At 46.4% G+C, this 19,378-nt stretch overlaps 2 protein-coding genes across 3 annotated transcripts in view; both read left to right on the forward strand.

The window, feature by feature from the left end:
* DHDDS (dehydrodolichyl diphosphate synthase subunit) overlaps positions 1-5,479 on the forward strand; it is a 34,231-nt gene extending 28,752 nt beyond the window's left edge. The window contains exon 9 of one of the 2 annotated variants that reach the window (XM_061148288.1): positions 2,935-5,479. In XM_061148288.1, the coding sequence (XP_061004271.1) occupies positions 2,935-3,174 (240 nt within the window). In that variant the 3' untranslated portion in view covers positions 3,175-5,479. The remainder of the gene's footprint in view (positions 1-2,934) is intronic. The other variant, XM_061148289.1, reaches the window with a different exon arrangement.
* Positions 5,480-6,353: 874 nt separating this feature from the next.
* HMGN2 (high mobility group nucleosomal binding domain 2) lies at positions 6,354-18,550 on the forward strand. Its single transcript, XM_061148290.1, has 7 exons — positions 6,354-6,560; positions 7,598-7,642; positions 7,846-7,875; positions 8,202-8,252; positions 8,648-8,743; positions 9,227-9,263; positions 18,031-18,550. Exons 1-6 carry the CDS (start codon positions 6,546-6,548, stop codon positions 9,260-9,262), a joined length of 273 nt encoding a protein of 90 aa, XP_061004273.1. The 5' UTR covers positions 6,354-6,545; the 3' UTR covers position 9,263; positions 18,031-18,550.
* Positions 18,551-19,378: the final 828 nt, after the last annotated feature.

Genomic DNA, 19,378 nt, shown 5'->3' on the forward strand with positions numbered 1-19,378 from the left:
TGGTCAGGGAGAGAGAAATTGACCATTAGGACTTCCATTAGCCTAGATTTTCAGAAGCTGAGTACCTGAGAAGAACTTAGAACACCTTTGAGACAGGGTGGTAGATCCAGACCGTCTGGTTGCAGAGAGGCATCCAGATGCAGCTCACTGGTTCCCCACTCCGCCCCTAGAAAGTACAGCTTATCCAGAGGCACACAACACATGTCTTATAGATCTTTCAAGAAGTCACCTTAGTGGAAACCAAGGGAACTTTAACTCACTGTGTGACTTAGGCCAAGTCCCTCCCTAGCTTGGTGTCCTTGTCTGTACAGGAGAAGTATAGAGCCGATGGACTTTCCGCTCTCCCCTGACTCTCTCATCCTACCAGTGAATTGCTGATTCCTGGCAAATTAGGGGCCAGACTCTGCCCGACTGCCACCTCCCTGCTCAGCACTCAGTCTTGGGCTGCCATTTGGAAAAAGCCAGAGCAGTTTTAACCAGCTCTGCATCTCCTGCCTCTGTGGCTGGCTGCCCTCATCCTTTCTGCTTGGCTAGAACTTTGCCTACTTAGCCCTAGTCACAAGCAGTAGTGACAGAAGAATAGCTCCCTGTTAATAGCCAGGCACCAGATTGGGCTTTCATTATCTCCTTTTTCCTCAAACCACCCAATGAGATGGATGCTATCATCCTCATTTTACAGATGAAGAAATAGGCTTAGTGAGGTAAGGACAGTGAATTTCCTCAGTGAGTTTCCTTTGAACAGAAACTTCTCAAACCCCAGTGTTCCAGGCAGACTCACTGGCCTAATCACCCTTTCCGATTTCATGAGTCTTTGCCCATTATTCCCCTGCCTGATAGTCTCCTCCCCCACACACTCTACCTTTGTCTGACTCTTCCCTGTTGGTTCTGCCTGCCCATGAGATTCCACTGCCCCTTCACCTTCATCAGTCATTTTCTTTCCTCTGAGTTACTCAGCCCTTTCTCTTTCCTCCCTGATGACCCTTACCAGATTCCACCAGTACTGTGGCATTTGGGTACATCTCTGTGTCCTCCTTAGCCTGTGAGCACATGGATTGTGGTGACTATATCCTGTGCATTTCCGAACCCCAATAAGGTCCCACATGTGGGACCCAGGGTCCCCCCTGACCAAGGCCAGGAAGAAGCCCTTCATTAAGATGGAGACACTTAGCAGCAACTTCTCAAACTTGTTTAGTCTTCATAGCACCACATGTGAGTTCGTTATCATAGCAGAAGAGTGCCCTTGAATGCCTTGGATCATTCAAGAGCCTGGAGGGGGTATTTTCTAGATTTTTCATCTTTGTGGTGGTGGTGGTGTTTAGTTGCTGAGTCATGTCTGAATCTTTTGCGACCCCGTGGACTGTAGCCCTCCAGACTCCTCTGTCCATGGGATTTCCAAGGCAGGAATAGTGGAGTGGGTTGCCATTTCCTCCTCCAGGGGATCTTCACGGCCTAGGGATCAAACCCACATCTTCTGTGTCTCCTGCATTGGCAGGCAGGTTCTTTACCGCTGTGTCTTATTCATGCAATAAATCTTTATTGTTGAGAAGATGCTAGAAAATCACTTCCCTACTCTGAATCTCCATGTCTGTCTCCAGCAGATAGATAGTCCCTTCCTAGTTCTGTTGTGAGCATCAAGTGAGACAACAGATGACGCACTTGTGTATGTGTAAGATATTCCTTAAAGGAGGAACACAGCGCAGTCCAGGTGTTCACAGGCTGAGTAGGACACAGACAGGTACCCAAATACAACAGTCCAAGGTAGAATGTGGTGGAGGGGCACCATAGATATAAGATGCCAAGTTGGCAGAAGGATGGGAGTTTCTCCAACATGGAATAGGACTGGCAGGAGGAACTCTGAGGCTAAGGTTCTGCAGCCTGTTAGAGTAGCAGGAGCAGACAGCATCAGTGAGGCACAGCACGGCCTTGGTTCTGCTCCAAAAAGATTTTCACCTCCTGTGCCAGGAACATCCTCCGTGTCCTCCTGGGGGCATACGGTCAGTCTGTTAAGAGGTACAGGGTGCCCCAAGTGCCAGAAAGAAAGAGCCACAGTCTCTCTCCTCTAGGAGTTCACGGTTTGTCTGAAGACACTGAGTATGAGACGTGCTGCCAGGGAGTGTAGTCACTGACCTGGTGTCAGAACTGGTTCCAGGAGCCCGAGGGCTCCTTTCCTAACAGAAGTGGTGGACTGTGGTTCCAGTGCCTGTCCTAGAGGCAGAATGCAGTAAGTGGCTAAGGAAAGCTGAACCTGCTTCTCAGAATGTTCACAGGAGGATCATTTGCTGAGCAGGTCAGCCTGGTCTCACATGAGAGGCAGTTCTGGATCCAAACCCTGAAAGGTAACTTAGGAAGTTGGGAAGATGACACCCTCAGAGTGCCTGGGGAACCAAAAGAAATGACCCAATGGATATGCCCCAGGCAGGAATAGAACCTTCCTTGCATCAGAGAATAGGGAATAATAACTTGTAAAATTGCTATTTCTGTATGAGAGCCTGCTAATATGCTGGAGGGCTTTTGCATATATTATCTCTAATCCTTAAAACCATTCTTCAAGATAGGCACAACCCCCACTTTACAGATGAAGAAATGAGGTTAGGAGAGGATTTGCCCAAAGCCAAAAAGCTAGGTTGTGGGAGAACCAGAAGTCAGACCCACATTTGCTGGTTCCCTTCCAAGTGCACACCTGAGAAGAATTTCAAGAAATATAGAAGCTCCCACCCCAAAGAGACCAACATGGATCCAGAACTGGCAGCAGCCTGCCTGTACAACGTGGGCACCACCCATTGCACACCTACTCCCAGATCTTTCCAAATGTGGTCCAGACTCCCCATGTTGCACTTAACTTGGCCAGTGCTGTGCCCCACCCCCACCTCCTCCATCCCAATTCCACCCAAGCCTAAAGATGATTTCCCCACCCCAATCCCCGCTTTTCTCTAGCAGAAGGCCCGAGACATGTATGCAGAGGAGCGGAAGAGGCAGCAGCTGGAGAGGGACCAGGCTGCAGTGACAGAGCAGCTGCTGCAAGAGGGGCTCCCGGCCAGTGGGGACCCCCAGCTCCGACGGACACGCTTGCACAAACTCTCAGCCAGACGGGAAGAGCGGGTCCAGGGCTTCCTGCAAGCCTTGGAACTCAAGCGGGCTGACTGGCTGGCACATCTGGGCACTGCATCAGCCTGAGTGAGGCTGGCCTCCTGCCACTTTGCCCTACCCTTGGCCTCCAGGGCCCCACTCCCCTTTCTTTTCTTGGTGAAAGGCACCTCCCTCCTGCTGATGAATTGTGTTCCTTGGCTTAGCAAGGGAGCCCCAGAGGCTCCGTCTGCTGGCCAGATATCTACGGGTGGCCTGGGACAGTGCCGCTGGGGAGAGGGACGGGGGTGAGTCTCAAGTACACTGAGCCTAGCTGTGATCACAGTAGGTTTGGGGAGCAGAGGGCCCCAGCTCTTCCATCTTTGCCACCTCTGCCTGTACTCCTAGGTGCACTTTGTTTTTCCACCAGCACATCCTTCAACACACAAAATTTGGGGGAAGAGGTCTCCCCCAAACCTTAGCCCTTTACCCATCCATCTTAGCCATCACAAAAACTGTGGCCCCACCGTGGATTTGCTGGTAAAGCGCTAATAGGTGGCCAGCGAGATTTAGGCAAAGGGACGGGAGAGACAGAAAATCTGCCCATCTGCTGCTCCTCCCCCTTGGCTCTCCACCTGGGATTTGCTATTGAATCTCTACCCCCTCCCACCACGCCAGGCTGACTGCTTGCTGAAAGGCTCTGCACCCCCAATGGTGCGAGGAAGCCAGGCGGGTGATTACAATCCAATTACCTATTGTCGACTCAGCCCACACAAGCTTTTCTCCTCCTCTTGCAGGGCATGGGGCCAGGCTCAGCTCCCCAGTGAGACTGCCCCCTCCATTGCCACAGGGTAACAGAAGAGCTTGTAGGCCCTGGTGAGTCTAATCTAGCACAGGCTGCCTTCCATGGATCACATGAGGACCAAGAGCACAGAAACCAGCCCTTCTCCCAACTGACTGCCTCCTGCCCTCAGCGCCTCCGACTCTGCTTCCCATCTCCACAGCCTTTGAGGCTTTTCTCAGCTTTTGACCTGGCCCCCTAAGCAGGCCGTGAGATTATTTAGTCTCAGCATGGCAGAGTCTCAGCTTGTGAGGGCCAAGGTTGCCCAGCAGGGAGAAGAGAACCAAGGCAAGGGCTGTGTCCTTTCTCTTACCTCTCCCTGGCAGGCCTGGCTGCAGAGCTGCTGAGAGGATTAGTGCCTTTGAAGAGCTGTCTGTGTGAGCAACTCCGTGCTTCTGGTGCCCCACAGCAGCAAGCACCAGTGAGTAATACCAACCAAACGCTGTGGCTTCCCATTTTGCTTTCTGCAAACTATTTCCCCAGCACCTCCCTCTAGGGGAGAGGTGGGGTCTTGCAAGCAGTGCTAAGAGCATATTCTTTAAAACCCCTACTTCCTTGTATTCCAGTCGCCTCCCCTTTCTGTGCCTGGATACCTGGCACAAGAGACCCCTTGGCCATCATCCCTGCTCCCAGAATCAGGCATGAATGCCAGACACTGCGATGGAAAAGCCAATCAGTGCACCCTTTGGCAAATCCCTCACACACACCTGGCACTCCCCACTACCAATCCCTGGCACAGGGTTCCCAGAGAGCAGGTGCTGTACATTTTCCAGCTTTACAATGAGGCTGTTGACAGCCTTAATTAGGGAGGCATGAATTATGCGGCTATAACGGCAGAGCCCTACAATTAAGGCGGGAAAGAGGGGCTGGAGGCAGCAAACGGAATCTGCCCTATGAGCATGGTGGTTGAGTCCTTTTCTCTCTTCTGGGTACCGCAGAGGTGATTAATGGGCAAGTATCTCTCTGGCCTGAGGTCCTGTGTTCTGGGAGAGGTACACAGGGTGGGGGAGGGGCCAGGAGTGGCTGCCTCGGGAGCCACTGGAGGTGGGGAAAGAAGCTGAGGGATCATGGATTCCCCGAACCGGGCTGCAAGTAGTTGATACGAAGTCACTGTGATTGCTTTCCACCGGTATGATTTGTACAAACCAGCTCAACCCTTGCCTCAAGAAACTCGGTGCGACCTATTTAAATGTCCTCCCACCTGTGAGCCAACCGCCCCCCCCCCCCACTTGAGGATATTTATCGTGTTGTGTTCTCTTGGGTGTCAAATAGAATTTTTAAAATTCTTAGAGGTAAAACTTGTTTGCGAACAGTGCAACAGAAGACCGTGTTTTGCTGCAGCAATTGTCCACCTCCCTCAGGTGCACTCGGCCACTTCCAGGATCCCTGGCTCTGGGGGCGGGGCGGGGGGAGCCACTGGAAGAGCCCTTTTGCCATCGCAACACCTGTTCCTCTACTTGTTCCCTAATCCCTGGACACTTTCCTCCACCCTCCTTTTCATCGCGCAAGTGAAAGGAAGCCAGCCTGCCAGTGTGGAAGGAGGGATTTCGCCAGCTGCGTTTGCAGCGCCCAGGCTTGGTGGCCGCGTCGGGTGGGGGCAGCTGAGCTTGATGTCTCCGAAGCGGGTGGAGCTTAGGGGGAGGGGAGTGCTAGTAGGCCGCCTTGGCGGCCACTCTCCATCATCCGGTGGCGGGGTTCTGAGGTCCGGGAATACAAGGACCTAAGGGAGCCCAGCCGCCCGACAGGCTTCAGGGGGCCGCGGGGGGGCTTCATTGGTATTTGGGGAGGCGGCTGAGCAACGGGTGCTGAAAGGACAGCTCCTACCTGCCCCACTGCACCCGAAAGGCACCTCTACGCATATAGTCTACCCCCCTGGATCCCCCACCCCACCTCGAATGGTCCGCCTTCCAGGTGAGGTGCACGAAAGGCTTCCTCTGAGTGGCAGCTTGGAAGGATGCACGTCCGGCTGCGCCAAGCTGGCTTCCCAGCTCTTTCCCCAATTCAGGCGTCAGCCTCGGCCCTGGGAACTGCAGCCCGTGCCTCCAAGCCGCGCGCTTCCTCCCGCCTCCGGCAGAGAAGGGCAGTGCGGCCAGGCCTAGCAAACCCCTCTTCTGGGGCCCCCAGCGGGAACAGGAAGGAAAGCGGCTGAGATGCGCCCTAAGTGTCGCACGGCTTGGAGAAGTGGGTAGCTCGGTTGCATAAGGTGGAAGGAACTTGGTAGTTTGCAAACGCCAAGCTCTTGGCGGGAGCCGAAACCCAGAGCCTGCCGACTCACACCACCACCACAACCACCCCCCCCACCATTTACTGCCTTCGACGCGCGCCTCCCCCACTGCGCCCCCACCCCCTCGGCGCGCCACCGTCTCGCGCGCCCTACCCCCCCGATGCCCCCCTCCTCACTCCCTCCAGAGGAGGTGAGTTTAAACCCCGCCCACGTGACCCCAGCTGGGCCAATGAGCGGCGGCGGGAGGTGAAATCCGGTTCTAACCGGTCCGGGGCTCCCAGCGCTATAAAAACTTTATAAACCCCCCGGAGCCCGAGCAGTGTGAAGAAGAGGCGAGAGCGACCCCTGGACCGATTTAAAGCCAGCGCGCCACTGCATCCCCGTGTCCAGCGCCTACGTCCCGCCGCCGCAGCCACCATGCCCAAGAGAAAGGTACGTGGCGCGAGGGCCCCAGGCGCTGGGCCGCCGCCGCCGCCGCCACTACCACCACCGCCAATGCTGCTCCGCCGCTCTCCTCGGCTTCGGGGCGCGCGAGCCGGCGGCGATGCTGGAGCAGGCTCAGCCGCCCGGTGCAGCGTCTCGAGGCGGTGTCAGGCGGCCCCGGGCTACCCTGCGCGGTTCGTCTGCCCGCGGGCGCCAGAGGCCATATTGGAGGAGCGGCGGCCGCGGCGGGAGGAGCCATGTTGGCGGCTGTTTATCCCGCTCCCCTCGGGCTCGACGTGCCCGCCCCGCGCCCCCCCCTCGCCCCATGGCTAAGCTCTCCCCCCCCGCCCCCCTCCAGTCCCTTCCCCGCGGGCGGGCAATTCAAACCCGAAAGGGCGGGAAGGCGGCGTTCGGGGTTGGCGGGCGGGGGGAACGCGCTGCCGCCAAAAAACCGCCGCCGTGAGGGGGCGGGACCTCCCTCCTGGGGGCGGGGCTTCGGTGATGCCCCGCCTCCTTCGCGCACCGCCCACGGCCCCAGCGCACGAGACTCGGCGCCGGTGCGCGCCGCTGCCGCCCACGGGTTCCCCCCCTTCGGCTGCGTGCGCCTGCCGTCTCCCGCCCTCGACGGCTGCCATGGCTACGGCGCTCGGGCCCCGCCCCCGGAGGGGTTTGTTTGCTCCCTGTGCAGCTGTTGCTTCTGCCTGGCGCGGCGGCGCGGGCCGCACTTCGCGCGCCTCGCTCCAGGTTTCCCCGCGCCTCCCCAGGCTGCTTGGGGTCGTACACTCGCCGTCTCTGCGCGATTGGAGCCTGCTCGGGCGTGCAACTGGACACACAAGATCACTCCTAGAGCTTTATAAGCACTTGGAGGATTTGCAGAGGAGCTGGAGATGCTACAAACTGACGTTTTGTGTGTCTTGGAAAAAGTTGTGTACAAGATTCCCATTGATTTCCACCCCCATCCCCGGGACTTAAGTTTACTGAATCATTAAGAATTGCTTCAGAAGCTGCAGCTTTCTTAGCTTTTGCTTGTTTTTTTTCTTTTTTAGGCTGAAGGGGATGCTAAAGGAGATAAAGCCAAGGTGAAGGACGAAGTAAGTCTTTCTACTTTTGGAATCTCACAAAGCTTTGGGCTCCTTCAGTGGAGCCCAGACCATATCCTTAGTCCTGAGTTTACCTCTCAGTAAGCTCTCTGTAGTCCCTGGAGTCCAGAACAACTTAGCTCAAAAACGTATTTTTAAGTAATTCGACTGCCCTATTTGTAACTTTCTTTTTCTTTTCTTTTTTTTTTAAACAGCCACAGAGAAGATCTGCAAGGTTATCTGCTGTAAGTGTGTTTGCCTCTAAACTTTCAAGTTATTCCCTGAAACTAAAAAGCATTGAAAAACAATTCCCTTTACTTCCTATGAGTTAGTCAGTCTCTTGCCCATTGGAGTTTGCTCGTTCTGAAATTGTATTGACTGTAGCCAAAGTGGGACACTTCTGGGTGTTGCTTGAGTGGGTTTCTGAAGATAAATTCTAATCCAAAGCCCACCGCAAACTTTACAAAATTGGAGAAACTTCTATGCCAGTGACACTAATTTGGTTGTGGGTTGTTTTCTTTGCTCTATTGTACTAATGTTTTCTGCTTCCCTTCTCTCCCCCAAATATAAGAAACCTGCTCCTCCAAAGCCAGAGCCCAAGCCTAAAAAGGCCCCTGCGAAGGTGAGCAAGATGGTGAGACAAACATTGCCTATAGGATTTACACAAAAGTCTGAATAGTTTCTCATGTTGCTGACAGGGAGACCTGCTATAAACAACATTCTTTTGGTGACACAAAGTTGAGATTTGACAAAGTTACTAGGGCTGGTCCTTAACCAAAACCTCTGTCTTCAGTCTACAGAAAATTCTGCACTTGAGTATTAAAACACCCAAGTGTTTAAGCTGTCTTATTCTGTTATTTTTACTTGAAAGATTTTGTATATTGAAGACCACAGTTTGGTTTTGTCTGTCAATAGGGAAGGCGTTTGTCTTATATTTGATAAATGTGTCCTGTGCAGAGCTTTATCCTAGTGATGCGAAATGAGAAACAGCTTTTTTTTTCTCCCTCCCCTTTTTAGAAGGGAGAGAAGGTACCCAAAGGGAAAAAGGGGAAAGCTGATGCTGGCAAGGATGGGAATAACCCTGCAGAAAATGGAGATGCCAAAACAGACCAGGTACAACTGCTATTTTCACTTTCTTTCAGTTACTGATTCCAAAAGCTTTTGTGGCTTTTTCTTGCATCTGCATCACTCCCAAGTGACCCTTTTAATCAAGAGTTTGCTTATGTTTTTTTTTTTCCCCCTGTGAATTTAATCTGGATTCCTGAAGTCTCTGCCATCCAGCATATGGAGCTGTGATATGAGAGCCTTGTCCTTTCCTTAAGTGTCACACTCACGATACACCATAGTTTTCAAGCTGGGAATAACCTCAGATCTTGTGCTGATGTGTCCCCTTCCCCAATTTTACAGGAAGATCCAGAGGGGAAGTGACTTAGTAAAGTTACCTAGTAAGTCATTTTAAAAAGAAGTACTGAGTCTCAGTGTCAAAATACCTAAAAACTGAGCTTGGTTCTGGGAGCAGAGTAGTGCTGTAAATGAGATATGAATTAAGATAGTTTCCAAGTCTACTTACTGTATTCTTCTGTCCTTTTCTTTCAGGCACAGAAAGCTGAAGGTGCTGGAGATGCCAAGTGAAGTGTGTGCATTTTTGATAACTGTGTACTTCTGGTGACTGTACAGTTTGAAATACTATTTTTTATCAAGTTTTATAAAAATGCAGAATTTTGTTTTACTTTTTTTTTTTTAAGCTATGTTGTTAGCACACAGAACACTTCATTGTTGTTTTTTGGGGGAAGGGCACGTCACTAACAGAATGTCTCCGAAGCTGAATTGACGTGGGGGAAAAAGACCTTTCCCGTCTAGTTTTGAGAGACTTCCTCTTGGTTCCCAGGAAGGAGGGATTCCTTGATGTTGACACACATTAGCCACCTTGGCACAAACACCTTGTGGTGTGGAGAAACTAAAATTTAGTTTTTATGTCCTCTCTCCCTCTCCACCTCAGCATAGACTTGACTCCCCTAAACCCAGAGACCTGTTGGAACCTGAACCCAGCGACCCCCCAAAATTGATGACCAGTATGTCAGGCAATCTGGACTTCCTAGTGTCACCATTGAGATGGCGTCCTTCAAAAGAGCAGCGGTTCCTTTTTTAAACTGTGGCTCCTCAGAGTGGTACTTCGGCCATTTCCATTTCCATTTCCTGAAAGTCAGGGTCGGCTTGTGAAAAGTTGTTAAACAACATGCTAAATGTGAAATGTCAACCCTCACTCTAAACTTTCCCTGTTCAGAGCATCACATGAAGATTTCATTGGGTTTTATAGTGGCTTTCTGATTTTGGTAGTCCATTGAAAAAGGGAGTTTGAAAGTTGTATACTGTTAACGATTGTCTGCCCATGTCCTGCCTGAAATACCATGATTGTTTATGAAAAGTATCTTTAATAAAGCTGGATACAGTTTGGCTTGGAATGCTGCTTTTAATCTTTTCCCAGGAGTGGGGGAGCCTAGTTTCTCCCAAGTCTCTTGGGACAGGATGCATTCTGGTGTGAGGTGTAGAGGCTCCATGTACAGTCGATCTTTATGGTCCATCTATGGAACACAGTGGTACATGGAGTTGGGAAAGATCCCAGGAGCAGACTGGTGGTGAGAGGCTGGGAGCAGAGAAGTGGTTTCTGTACTTGGTTTTACCTGAAGTGTAGTTTTAAATGCAGGTATTTGGTAGGTCTGAGGTTTTGGCCTGGTAGGTGACAGCAAAAGAGCCTTTCCACTTCACTCGGATTTAAGGTCTCTGTAAAGTTAGCAAATTGATAGATAACAGCTATGTATTATGTGAGAAGGAAGTGCTTTGGTGTCTACACAGTTGGCCATGGGATGTGTAAGGCAGATGGCACCCTGCTTTTGAGAAGTGATTATAAATTTCTTGATGGTGAAGTATTCTAGCTCCAGAAACAAAGATGTTAATGGGGACTTTACTCATTGCTTTAGCTTGAAGACCCTTCAGAGAAACCCGTTTCTTTAGGAAAATAGCAAGAACTCATCTGTTAGGAAATCAAACTTGTAATTGACAGTTGCAATTTGAATTTGCTTTCACAGACCTTATTTCACAGGTCTTATATGAGGGGAGTTAAAATGTTGGGTTGGCCAAAAATTTGGAAGCGCTTATAGAAAAACTTCTTGGCCAGCCCAATAAGTTGGAGGCTAGTTTCTTAAAAAACCTTGTTACTTTATCCCTCTAGTCAAAAAGGTAGAGCTTTCATTTCAGTGTTAAGCTCTTTGTCGGTAACTTTTCTGTTTATTATCTCTGACCTTCAGTTTTGAGACAATTGTGTAATCTAAGTGTTAACACCCTTTTTACTAATGGGGAAATAGCTCAGATGAGGAAACTTGTTCAAGGTTATGTGTACATCTAAGGAGTAGCAAAGTCCTGGTTCAAACCCCCGACTTGAGTGAAAAATAATTTCAAAGTTCGACTTGTATTAGGGGGCACTATTTGGAGAAGGTATACTTTGCCTACTTAGGCAATTTCAGGCATTTGCTTCCATTATTGCTGAAATAGTTCTAGGGTGTTGGTTGTTAATTTTTATTCAGGGATGGTGTCATTTTCAAGTGGAGCCTGTTAACAACTGTTAGAGTTGGGGTATGGCAACTTGGTATTGCACAGAAGTTGCCGGATTTGAGAAAGCCACAGTTAAGGTTACCTTATCAGTATTTGTTAAGAGTTCAGATTGTTGAGACCTGTTGAGACATAGACCAGGCTAGGAGTTTGGCCACTTTCTGTCCTTTGGGTCAGTCTATGTAGATGTTATCCCCATTTTATGGTTAAGTGATTCAGAAGTGAAGTGACTGGCTTAGATTATATTCAGTAAGCATCTTTTTTTTGTTACCTAGAAATTAGGATGAGGAAGGTGAGCTTGAATTTTTTTTTTTTCCCCCTTCCTGGAAAATATTTACTGATTTGACTAACTGTGGAGCATGAGAGTGCCTGGGCTTAAAAATCAAGAAGGTAAATGTGAAAACCTTGTAAGAACATTTAAGACAATCTTAATAGCTTGATCAGTGGCAGTCCTGACCTGAACATAGAAAAAAAAAAACAGATTCCCTTCCGCATGCCTTGTGTCCAAGCCCATTTGGGAAGAGTTGCCAGTAACCTGCCTTGGGCTGCTTTCTTGACTCTTAAAAAAAAAAAAAATGGCTTAAACAGGAGGATTTCTGTCCCTAAGAAAAATCTTGGCTTTTTTCTTAGAGTGCTTCTAAGAACCCAGGTGGTTCTTTCCAGCTTTTCTGCCCTCAGGGTGTGGTCCACCCACCACCCCTCCCCAGTCAGCTGCTCCAGACCTCAGCTTCACTCCAGTGTGCAGAGGCAGAAGATAATTTCTTTTTTTTCTTAAGAATAATGAATTATTTCACTGATGTGCCTCAGTAGCTTGAGTCTGATTGGTCAAAAGTAGATCACCTGCTCACTCTTAAGACGGTCGTGGCAAGAGGGATGGAACCACAGAATGTGTTGAGGATTCAGCCAGAATTACTGAAATTAAATAGGGTAGAGATGATAACAGAAGAACTGTGAGTGGATTTCACCACTACAGTCCAGTCCTGTGATGTCTCCAAGCCTCACCTTGCCTGGCTTGACTACAGCATTTAATATTGCTGAGTGCAGGCCCCCCACCTTATTTCAAGGTGAGAAAAAATTAACACCGTAAATTCCACCATTTTAACACATAGTTGAATGGTTTTAATATTCACAAGTTTGTACAACAGTTTCCACTATCTGATTGCAGAATATTTTTAGCACTCCAGAAAAACCACATACCTACTAGCAGTCATTCCCCATTACCCCTCCAACCAACCCTAGGCAACTGCTAATCCCCATTGTCTTAATTTTTTTAATTAATTTTTATTGAAATAGAGTTCCACATTGTCTTGAGTTTCGCCAATCAAAGACATTGCATCTAAATGAAATCTTAGAATACATGGTCTTGTGACTGACTGCTTTCACTAAGCATGTTTTCAGAGTTCATCCATGGAGTTGGTTGCAGGTACTTCATTCCTCTTGCCAAGTGTCCATCGTATGGATGATAAACCATATTTTATCCACTGATGAGTTGGACATTCAGGTTGTTTCCACTTTTTGGCTATTACGAATACTGCTTAAAATATTGTATATGAGTTTCTTGTATGGACATGTATTCAGATCTTTGGGGCATATGGTATCTCTTATGTTTAACTTTTTGATGAACCAACAGTTTTCCATAGCAGTCGTGCCATTTTACATTCCTACCAGTGACAAATGAGGGTTCCATTTTCCCCACATCCTCACCAACATGTATTTCCTGTTTTATTATAGGCATTCTGGTGGGTATGAAGTGATGTTTCATTGTGGTATTGATTTACATTTCCCTTATGACTTGGATGTTGAGCATCTTTTCATGTGCATTGGCCATTTGTATATCTTTTAAATTTTGGCCAAGGGCTTGTGAGATCCTAGTTTCCCAACCAGGGGTTGAATGTATGTCTCCAGCAATAGAAGCACAAGAGTTTTAACCAGTGGAGTGCCAGAAAATTTATTTATTTTTTGAGAAATATTTATTTAGATCCTATGCCCATTTTTAATTGAGTTGTCTTCTGTTGAGGTGCAGGGGTTCTTTATATATTCTGCATACTAGATTCTCAGATATATGATTTGCAAGGACTCCCATCTTGTGGGATTATCTTTTCTTGTCATGTGACTATAGCAGTCTTTATATTTGAAATTCAAGAAGGAAACAGCTGTGTTCCAAAACACACACGCAGGTCCAAAAAATGAAGGAATTTTTTTTGAACTGCCATGTTCACTCCAAAGCCCATCCCATCTCTCAGCATCCAAAGATTAAGGACATGTTCTGCTTAGCTATATGATAGAGTGGCAAACACACTGCACCACTGACGTCACAGGACAGTTACCTATAAAACAACGTCTGCCGCTGGGCCCCAGCTTCACTTTCTCACAGGCTATCTTCATCCAGGAGAGCGGTTGTCTGAGCATCCCTGTAGACTGCTCGTGCTGTGCTGGCAGGGCGAGAGCAGGCACAGCGACAGACTCCAAGAGGAAGCGCTTTTCAAAGTTGTAGTTCCTTTGGCAGCAGTGTCAGTACTGAAGATTCTTTCTGGGGAAGACAGTGGACTGTGCCTTAACCTTTCTGTCCTTAACATCTACTCTGTTGCCACACAACACTGGGGATGTTCTCACACTGGTCCCAGATCTCTCTGCGAGTTAGGCACATACTTACTGTACATGACTCGTTACATCAAACATCATGATGGCACACTGTGCCTTGGATATCATAGTCATCTCTCAGTCCACCAAATTTCTCCTAACCAACTGTATCCCATACATTGAATTTAATAGGTCCTCTGTTGATATGGAACTCAAGGAGATGGACCTCAACACCCAAGGTGGTGATGGTAGTGGTTTAGTTGCTAAGCCGTGTCCAACGCTTGTGACCCCATGAACAGAGGAGCCTGGCAGGCTACAGTCCATGGGATTCTCCAGGCAAGAAGACTGGAGTGGGTTGCCATTTCCTAGGTAGTTACATAATCTCAGAGTCACCAGTCAGATGTTTTACCAGTTTAGTTTTTTCCAGTACCACCACCACCAGCCAATACAAGCTACTTGGAACTGAACTTGGGATTCTCCTTGGGCAGCCATCGAGGTATTTCTGAAAGTGTCTCCATGCCCATCTGACTGAGGGCCGGGTTTTATTATTTAATAGTGTGTTTTGATTGATTGTGATAAGTCCATTGCCTAGTTCAAAGTCATAAAGATTGACACTTAATGTTTTTCTAAAAGTTTTAAATTTAATTCTTAAATTTAGCTCTGAACCATTTGAGTTAATTTTTTGTATGTTGTGAGATCTAAGCTGCTCTGGATCTCTTCCTGGGCCTTCCCATTTTCTAAGACACCGTTTATCCAAGTCTTTGCCTTATGACCACTGAGACTCCTTTGAGATCCTCTTTTCTACAGTTTCTCCTAGGAATGTCATCCAGTGACTCCCATTTTCATCTTCCACCCACATCTCTGGAGTTTAGTATTCCCATCATTGCACAGATTCTCCTGTGCAATCCCATCTAGACATACTACAGACACCCCAAGTTAAGCATGACCCACATGGAGTTCATTTTGCTCACAAACTAACCTCCCCAGCTGGTCTCTGCTCTGGTAAAAGCACCATACCCATTCCATCCCTCAAACTATCCTGAAGTTTAGCCCAGATACCCTGTTCCCTCTGTCATCACACATTTCCAGTGAGTGCTGAAGTCATGGAGACCTTTGGGAAAATTTTTTTTCATTTTTTTGTCATGAAAAATTTTAAACATGGAAAAGTAAAATAACAAACCCCAGTGTACCTATCACGTTGTACAGTTGCTAAGTCTTGTCCAACTCTGCAACCCATGGACTGCAGCATGTCAGGCTTCCCTGTCCTTCATTGTCTGAGTTTGCTCAAACTCGTGCATTGACTCAATGATGCCATCCAACCATCTCATCCTCTGGTGCCCCTGTCTGCCCTCAAATCTTTCCCACCATCTGGGTCATTTCCAGTGGGCTGGCTCTTTGCATCAGGTAGCCAAAGTATTGGAGCTTCAGCTTCAGCATCAGTCCTTCCAATGAATATTCAGGACTATTTTCAGGACTATTTTCCTTGAGGATTGACTGGTTTGATTTTCTTGCTGTCCAAGGGACTCTCAAGAGTCTTCTCCAGCCTCCACAGTTCAAAAGCATCAATTCTTCGGTGCTCAGCTTTCTTTATGATCCAGCTCTCACATCTGTACATGACTACTGGGAAAACCATAGCTTTGACTATACAGACTTTGTTGACAAAGTAATGTCTCTGCTTTTTAATACACTGTCTAGGTTTGTCATAGCTTTTCTTCCAAGGAGCAAGTATCTTTTAATTTCATGGCTGCATTCATCATCTGCAGTGATTTTGGAGCCCAAAATGACATCTCTCACTGTTTCCATTGTTTCCCATCTATTTGCCATGAAGTGATGGGACTGGATGCCGTGATCTTCGTTTTTTGAAGGTTGAGTTTTAAGCCAGCTTTTTCACTCTCCTCTTTCACTTTCATCAAGAGGCTCTTTAGTTCCTCACTTTCTGCCATAAGGGTGGTGTCATCTGCATATCTGAGGTTATTGATATTTCCCAGCATTTCGCATGATGTACTCTGCATGTAAGTTAAAGAAGCAGGGTGACAATATACAGCCTTGATGAACTCCTTTCCCAATTTGGAACCAGTCTGTTGTTCCATATCCAGTTCTAACTGTTGCTTCTTGACCTGCACACAGATTTCTTAGGAGGCAGGTCAGGTGGTCTGGTATTCTCCTCTCTTGAAGAATTTTCCAGTTTGTGGTGATCACACAGTCAAAGGCTTTAGCATAGTCAATGAGGCAGAAGTAGATGGTTTTCTGTTTCTCTTGCTTTTTCTATGAGCCAATGGATGTTGGCCATTTGAGCTCTGATTCCTCTGCTTTTTTCTAAATTCAGCTTGTATATCTGCAAGTTCTCTATTCATATACTGTTGAAACCTAGCTTGAAGGATTTTAAGTATTACCTTGCTAGCATGTGAAATGAGTGCAACTGTGCGGTAGTCTGAACATTCTTCGGCATTGCCCTTTGGGATTGGAATGAAAACTGACCTTTACAGTCCTGTGGCCACTGCTGAGTTTTCCAAATATGCTGGCATATTGAACACAGCACTTTAACAGCATCATCTTTTAGGATTTGAAATGGCTCAGCTGGAATTGCATCATCTCCAATACCTTTGTAGTAATGCTTGCTTTGACCCACTTGACTTCACACTCCAGGATGTCTGGCTTTTAAGTGAGTGATGACACCATTGTGGTTATCTGGGTCATTAAGACCTTTTTTTTGTACAGTTCTTTTGCATATTCTTGCCACCTCTTCTTAATATCTTCTGCTTCTCTTAGGTCCATACCATTTCTATCCTTTATTGTACCCATCTTTGCATGAAATGTTCCCTTGGTTTCCCTAATTTTCTTCAAAAGATCCCTAGTCTTTCCCATTCTGTTGTTTTCCTTTGTTTCTTTGCATTGTTCACTTAATAACTGAAAAGAAATACATGTTACATAGCTTCGGTATTTATCAGCTCATGCATGGCCAGTCTTAATTTAATACCAGTCTACTTATTCCTCTTAACCATACATAGCCTGACATCATATTTCATCCATAAGTACTTCAGTATATATGGATATGAACTTTTTAAGATACACAATCATAATATCAGCATATCAAAAACATTAATTCCTTAATGTTATGAAATACTGAAGTTCTCAAATTTCTATGTCTTAAAAAAAAAAATTTCTATGTCTTTATTTTTCAGTAATTTGTTTATTTGAAAATCCAAACAGGGTTTTATATTAAAGTTAGCATATTTCTTGAAGTCTTTTTGAGCTGGTAGGTTCTTCTCCATTTCTTTCCCAGTCTGGCTTTTGCTAAGGTGTCATTTAACAGGTTTCTTTAACCTTTGTATTTCCTGTTAATTAGGAATAGATCTGGAAGTGTGAGTGAATTCAGATTTTAATGGCAAGAAAACCTCATAGATAGTGGTGTATGTTTTCATCAAAGATGCATCATGCCTGATTGTGTCTTTTTCTGTGTTGCAGCCATTGAAGCTCAATGCTTAGATCCATTAATTTATCCAAGTTTGCAAAATGGTGATAATGTCTTTTTACCATTCCTCTTCCTTATAATACCTGAAATACCATTATAAATGGAAACTTGTCTACATTACCGTTTATATTGGAAAGAGGAAAAGTGTCCAGATTTTTTGCCAGTTTTCTAAATAATGAGGTGATTTACTGACACCCTCCAAAAGTGACCAGTAGGCTGTTTTTTTTTTAGTATCATAGTTACTGAATTAAATAAATTTTATGTGTTTCAGTTCATTGCAGTTATTAAACATCAATGATGCTTAAATTGTCCTTAATTTTGTCCAGTGGCAGTCTCTTCAAGTTGGCTTCCAAGTCCTTTTGATAGAACCCTTTTGATAGTAATATTTGGTAACTTCTTTGCTATCTAGAATGATAAGATGTTCCAAACACATCTTGTCCATTTTCTGCTCCAGACCTGGAGTCAGTTATTTTTAGGGGAATAGAACAAAACAACAAAATCCATCATTCTTTTTAGTGATGAGAGGTAAATCTAGGCTCTAGAAGGCCCATTGCTGCTGTGTTGGTCATTGTTTCTAGGCCTTTTTAGGGCACAAAGCTAGTATACATATTTTAAGATAAAACACATAGATACTTTCTGTTCAAATTCAAGACTTCAGAATATTTTGTTTTTAATATTTATTTATTTGGCTGTACCCGGTCTTATTTGCAGATTGTGTGATCTTTGATCTTCATTGTTTCAGCATGCAGGATCTTTAGTTGCAGTATGTGGAATCTAGTTCCTGGACCATCGATCGAACCCATGCCCACTGCAGTGGAAGTGTGGAATCCTAACCACTGGGCCACCAGGGAAGTCCCTCATTTAATTTTACTTATGTAAAATAATTATGTAGTTCCAGGTCTAATCTTTAAAATATACTCAGACAAGTCTAATTTCTGTTCCTGTATCATCCTCTGGCTTCCAGGGTGGCTCAGTGGTAAAAGAATCCACCTGCCAATGCAGGAGACATCGGTTCTATCCCTGGGTCAGGAAGATCCTTTGGAGAAGAGAATGGCAACCCACTCCAGTATTCCTGCCTGGGAAATCACATGGACAGAGGAACCTGGCAGCTACAGTCTGTGGGGTCGCAAAAGAGTTGGACACGACTGAACGACTAAACAACATCCAATCATCCTCTACCTTATGCCCTCGCTTCCTGTTGAGGGACTTTTTGTTTAATTTTTTTCCTTAAAATTTTTTAACAGATAAATAATGTGATATTCCCCCTTTCTTATCTGCTTATTCACTTAATATAGTCTGGAGATGGGTAATGCTCCTTTTACAGTACCATTTTGTGTTATATTTATGTGTATTTCAAGTCTTTTGTATATAGTTCCTATGTAGTGTATTTTTTATCTTTTAGATGTTTTTTAAAAAATTTTAGCTGCTTTTGGTATTTAAAAACGTGTGTGTGTTTGCTCAATAGTAATGAGTAATTATCATTACTTTATAGTAAATTACCATTACTTTATAGTAAATACCATTACTTTATAGAAATGCCTTTATATGATAAACTTAGTCTCTTCCAACCCCAAACTCCCAATTCGTTGACCTTTCTTACTTTTTCCCCTCCAGTCACTACTTCTCTCTGTATTCATTTGCCTTCTCACACCTTAGGTTCCACTGTCCAGCACTGAAGTGACACTCAGCTCCCTTCTCCCACCTCCATCACTCTCGCCAAGCACTTAGCCAGCATGTACACACAAGCAGCTGAATGTTGCAGAGGACACCTACCACCATGCAGCCAGATTCACTTCACAGTTTAGACCACATTTCAAATGGGCCCCAAACACTGCCAACCTCTCTATTACATTTCTCTGAAAGACTCAGCTTTCCTCTCTCAGTCTGTTCCGTCCCACTACCTCCTCTCCCATCTGCAACACCCCGTCTCCATCCCATTGGTGACTTCCATTCAGACTTCATAGTCATGGAAGATGCAGTTGAGAGGAGCCCCCTTGTCTTCCTGCCACCTGCATATCTCCCAAAGGTGGGGGAACACCTCTCTTCTCTAGTCCAAGCCTTTGACTTGGTGTCCAGATCCATCCCTCTCA

This window comes from Dama dama, chromosome 8, assembly GCF_033118175.1.
Source record: "Dama dama isolate Ldn47 chromosome 8, ASM3311817v1, whole genome shotgun sequence".
Classification (NCBI taxonomy): domain Eukaryota; kingdom Metazoa; phylum Chordata; class Mammalia; order Artiodactyla; family Cervidae; genus Dama; species Dama dama.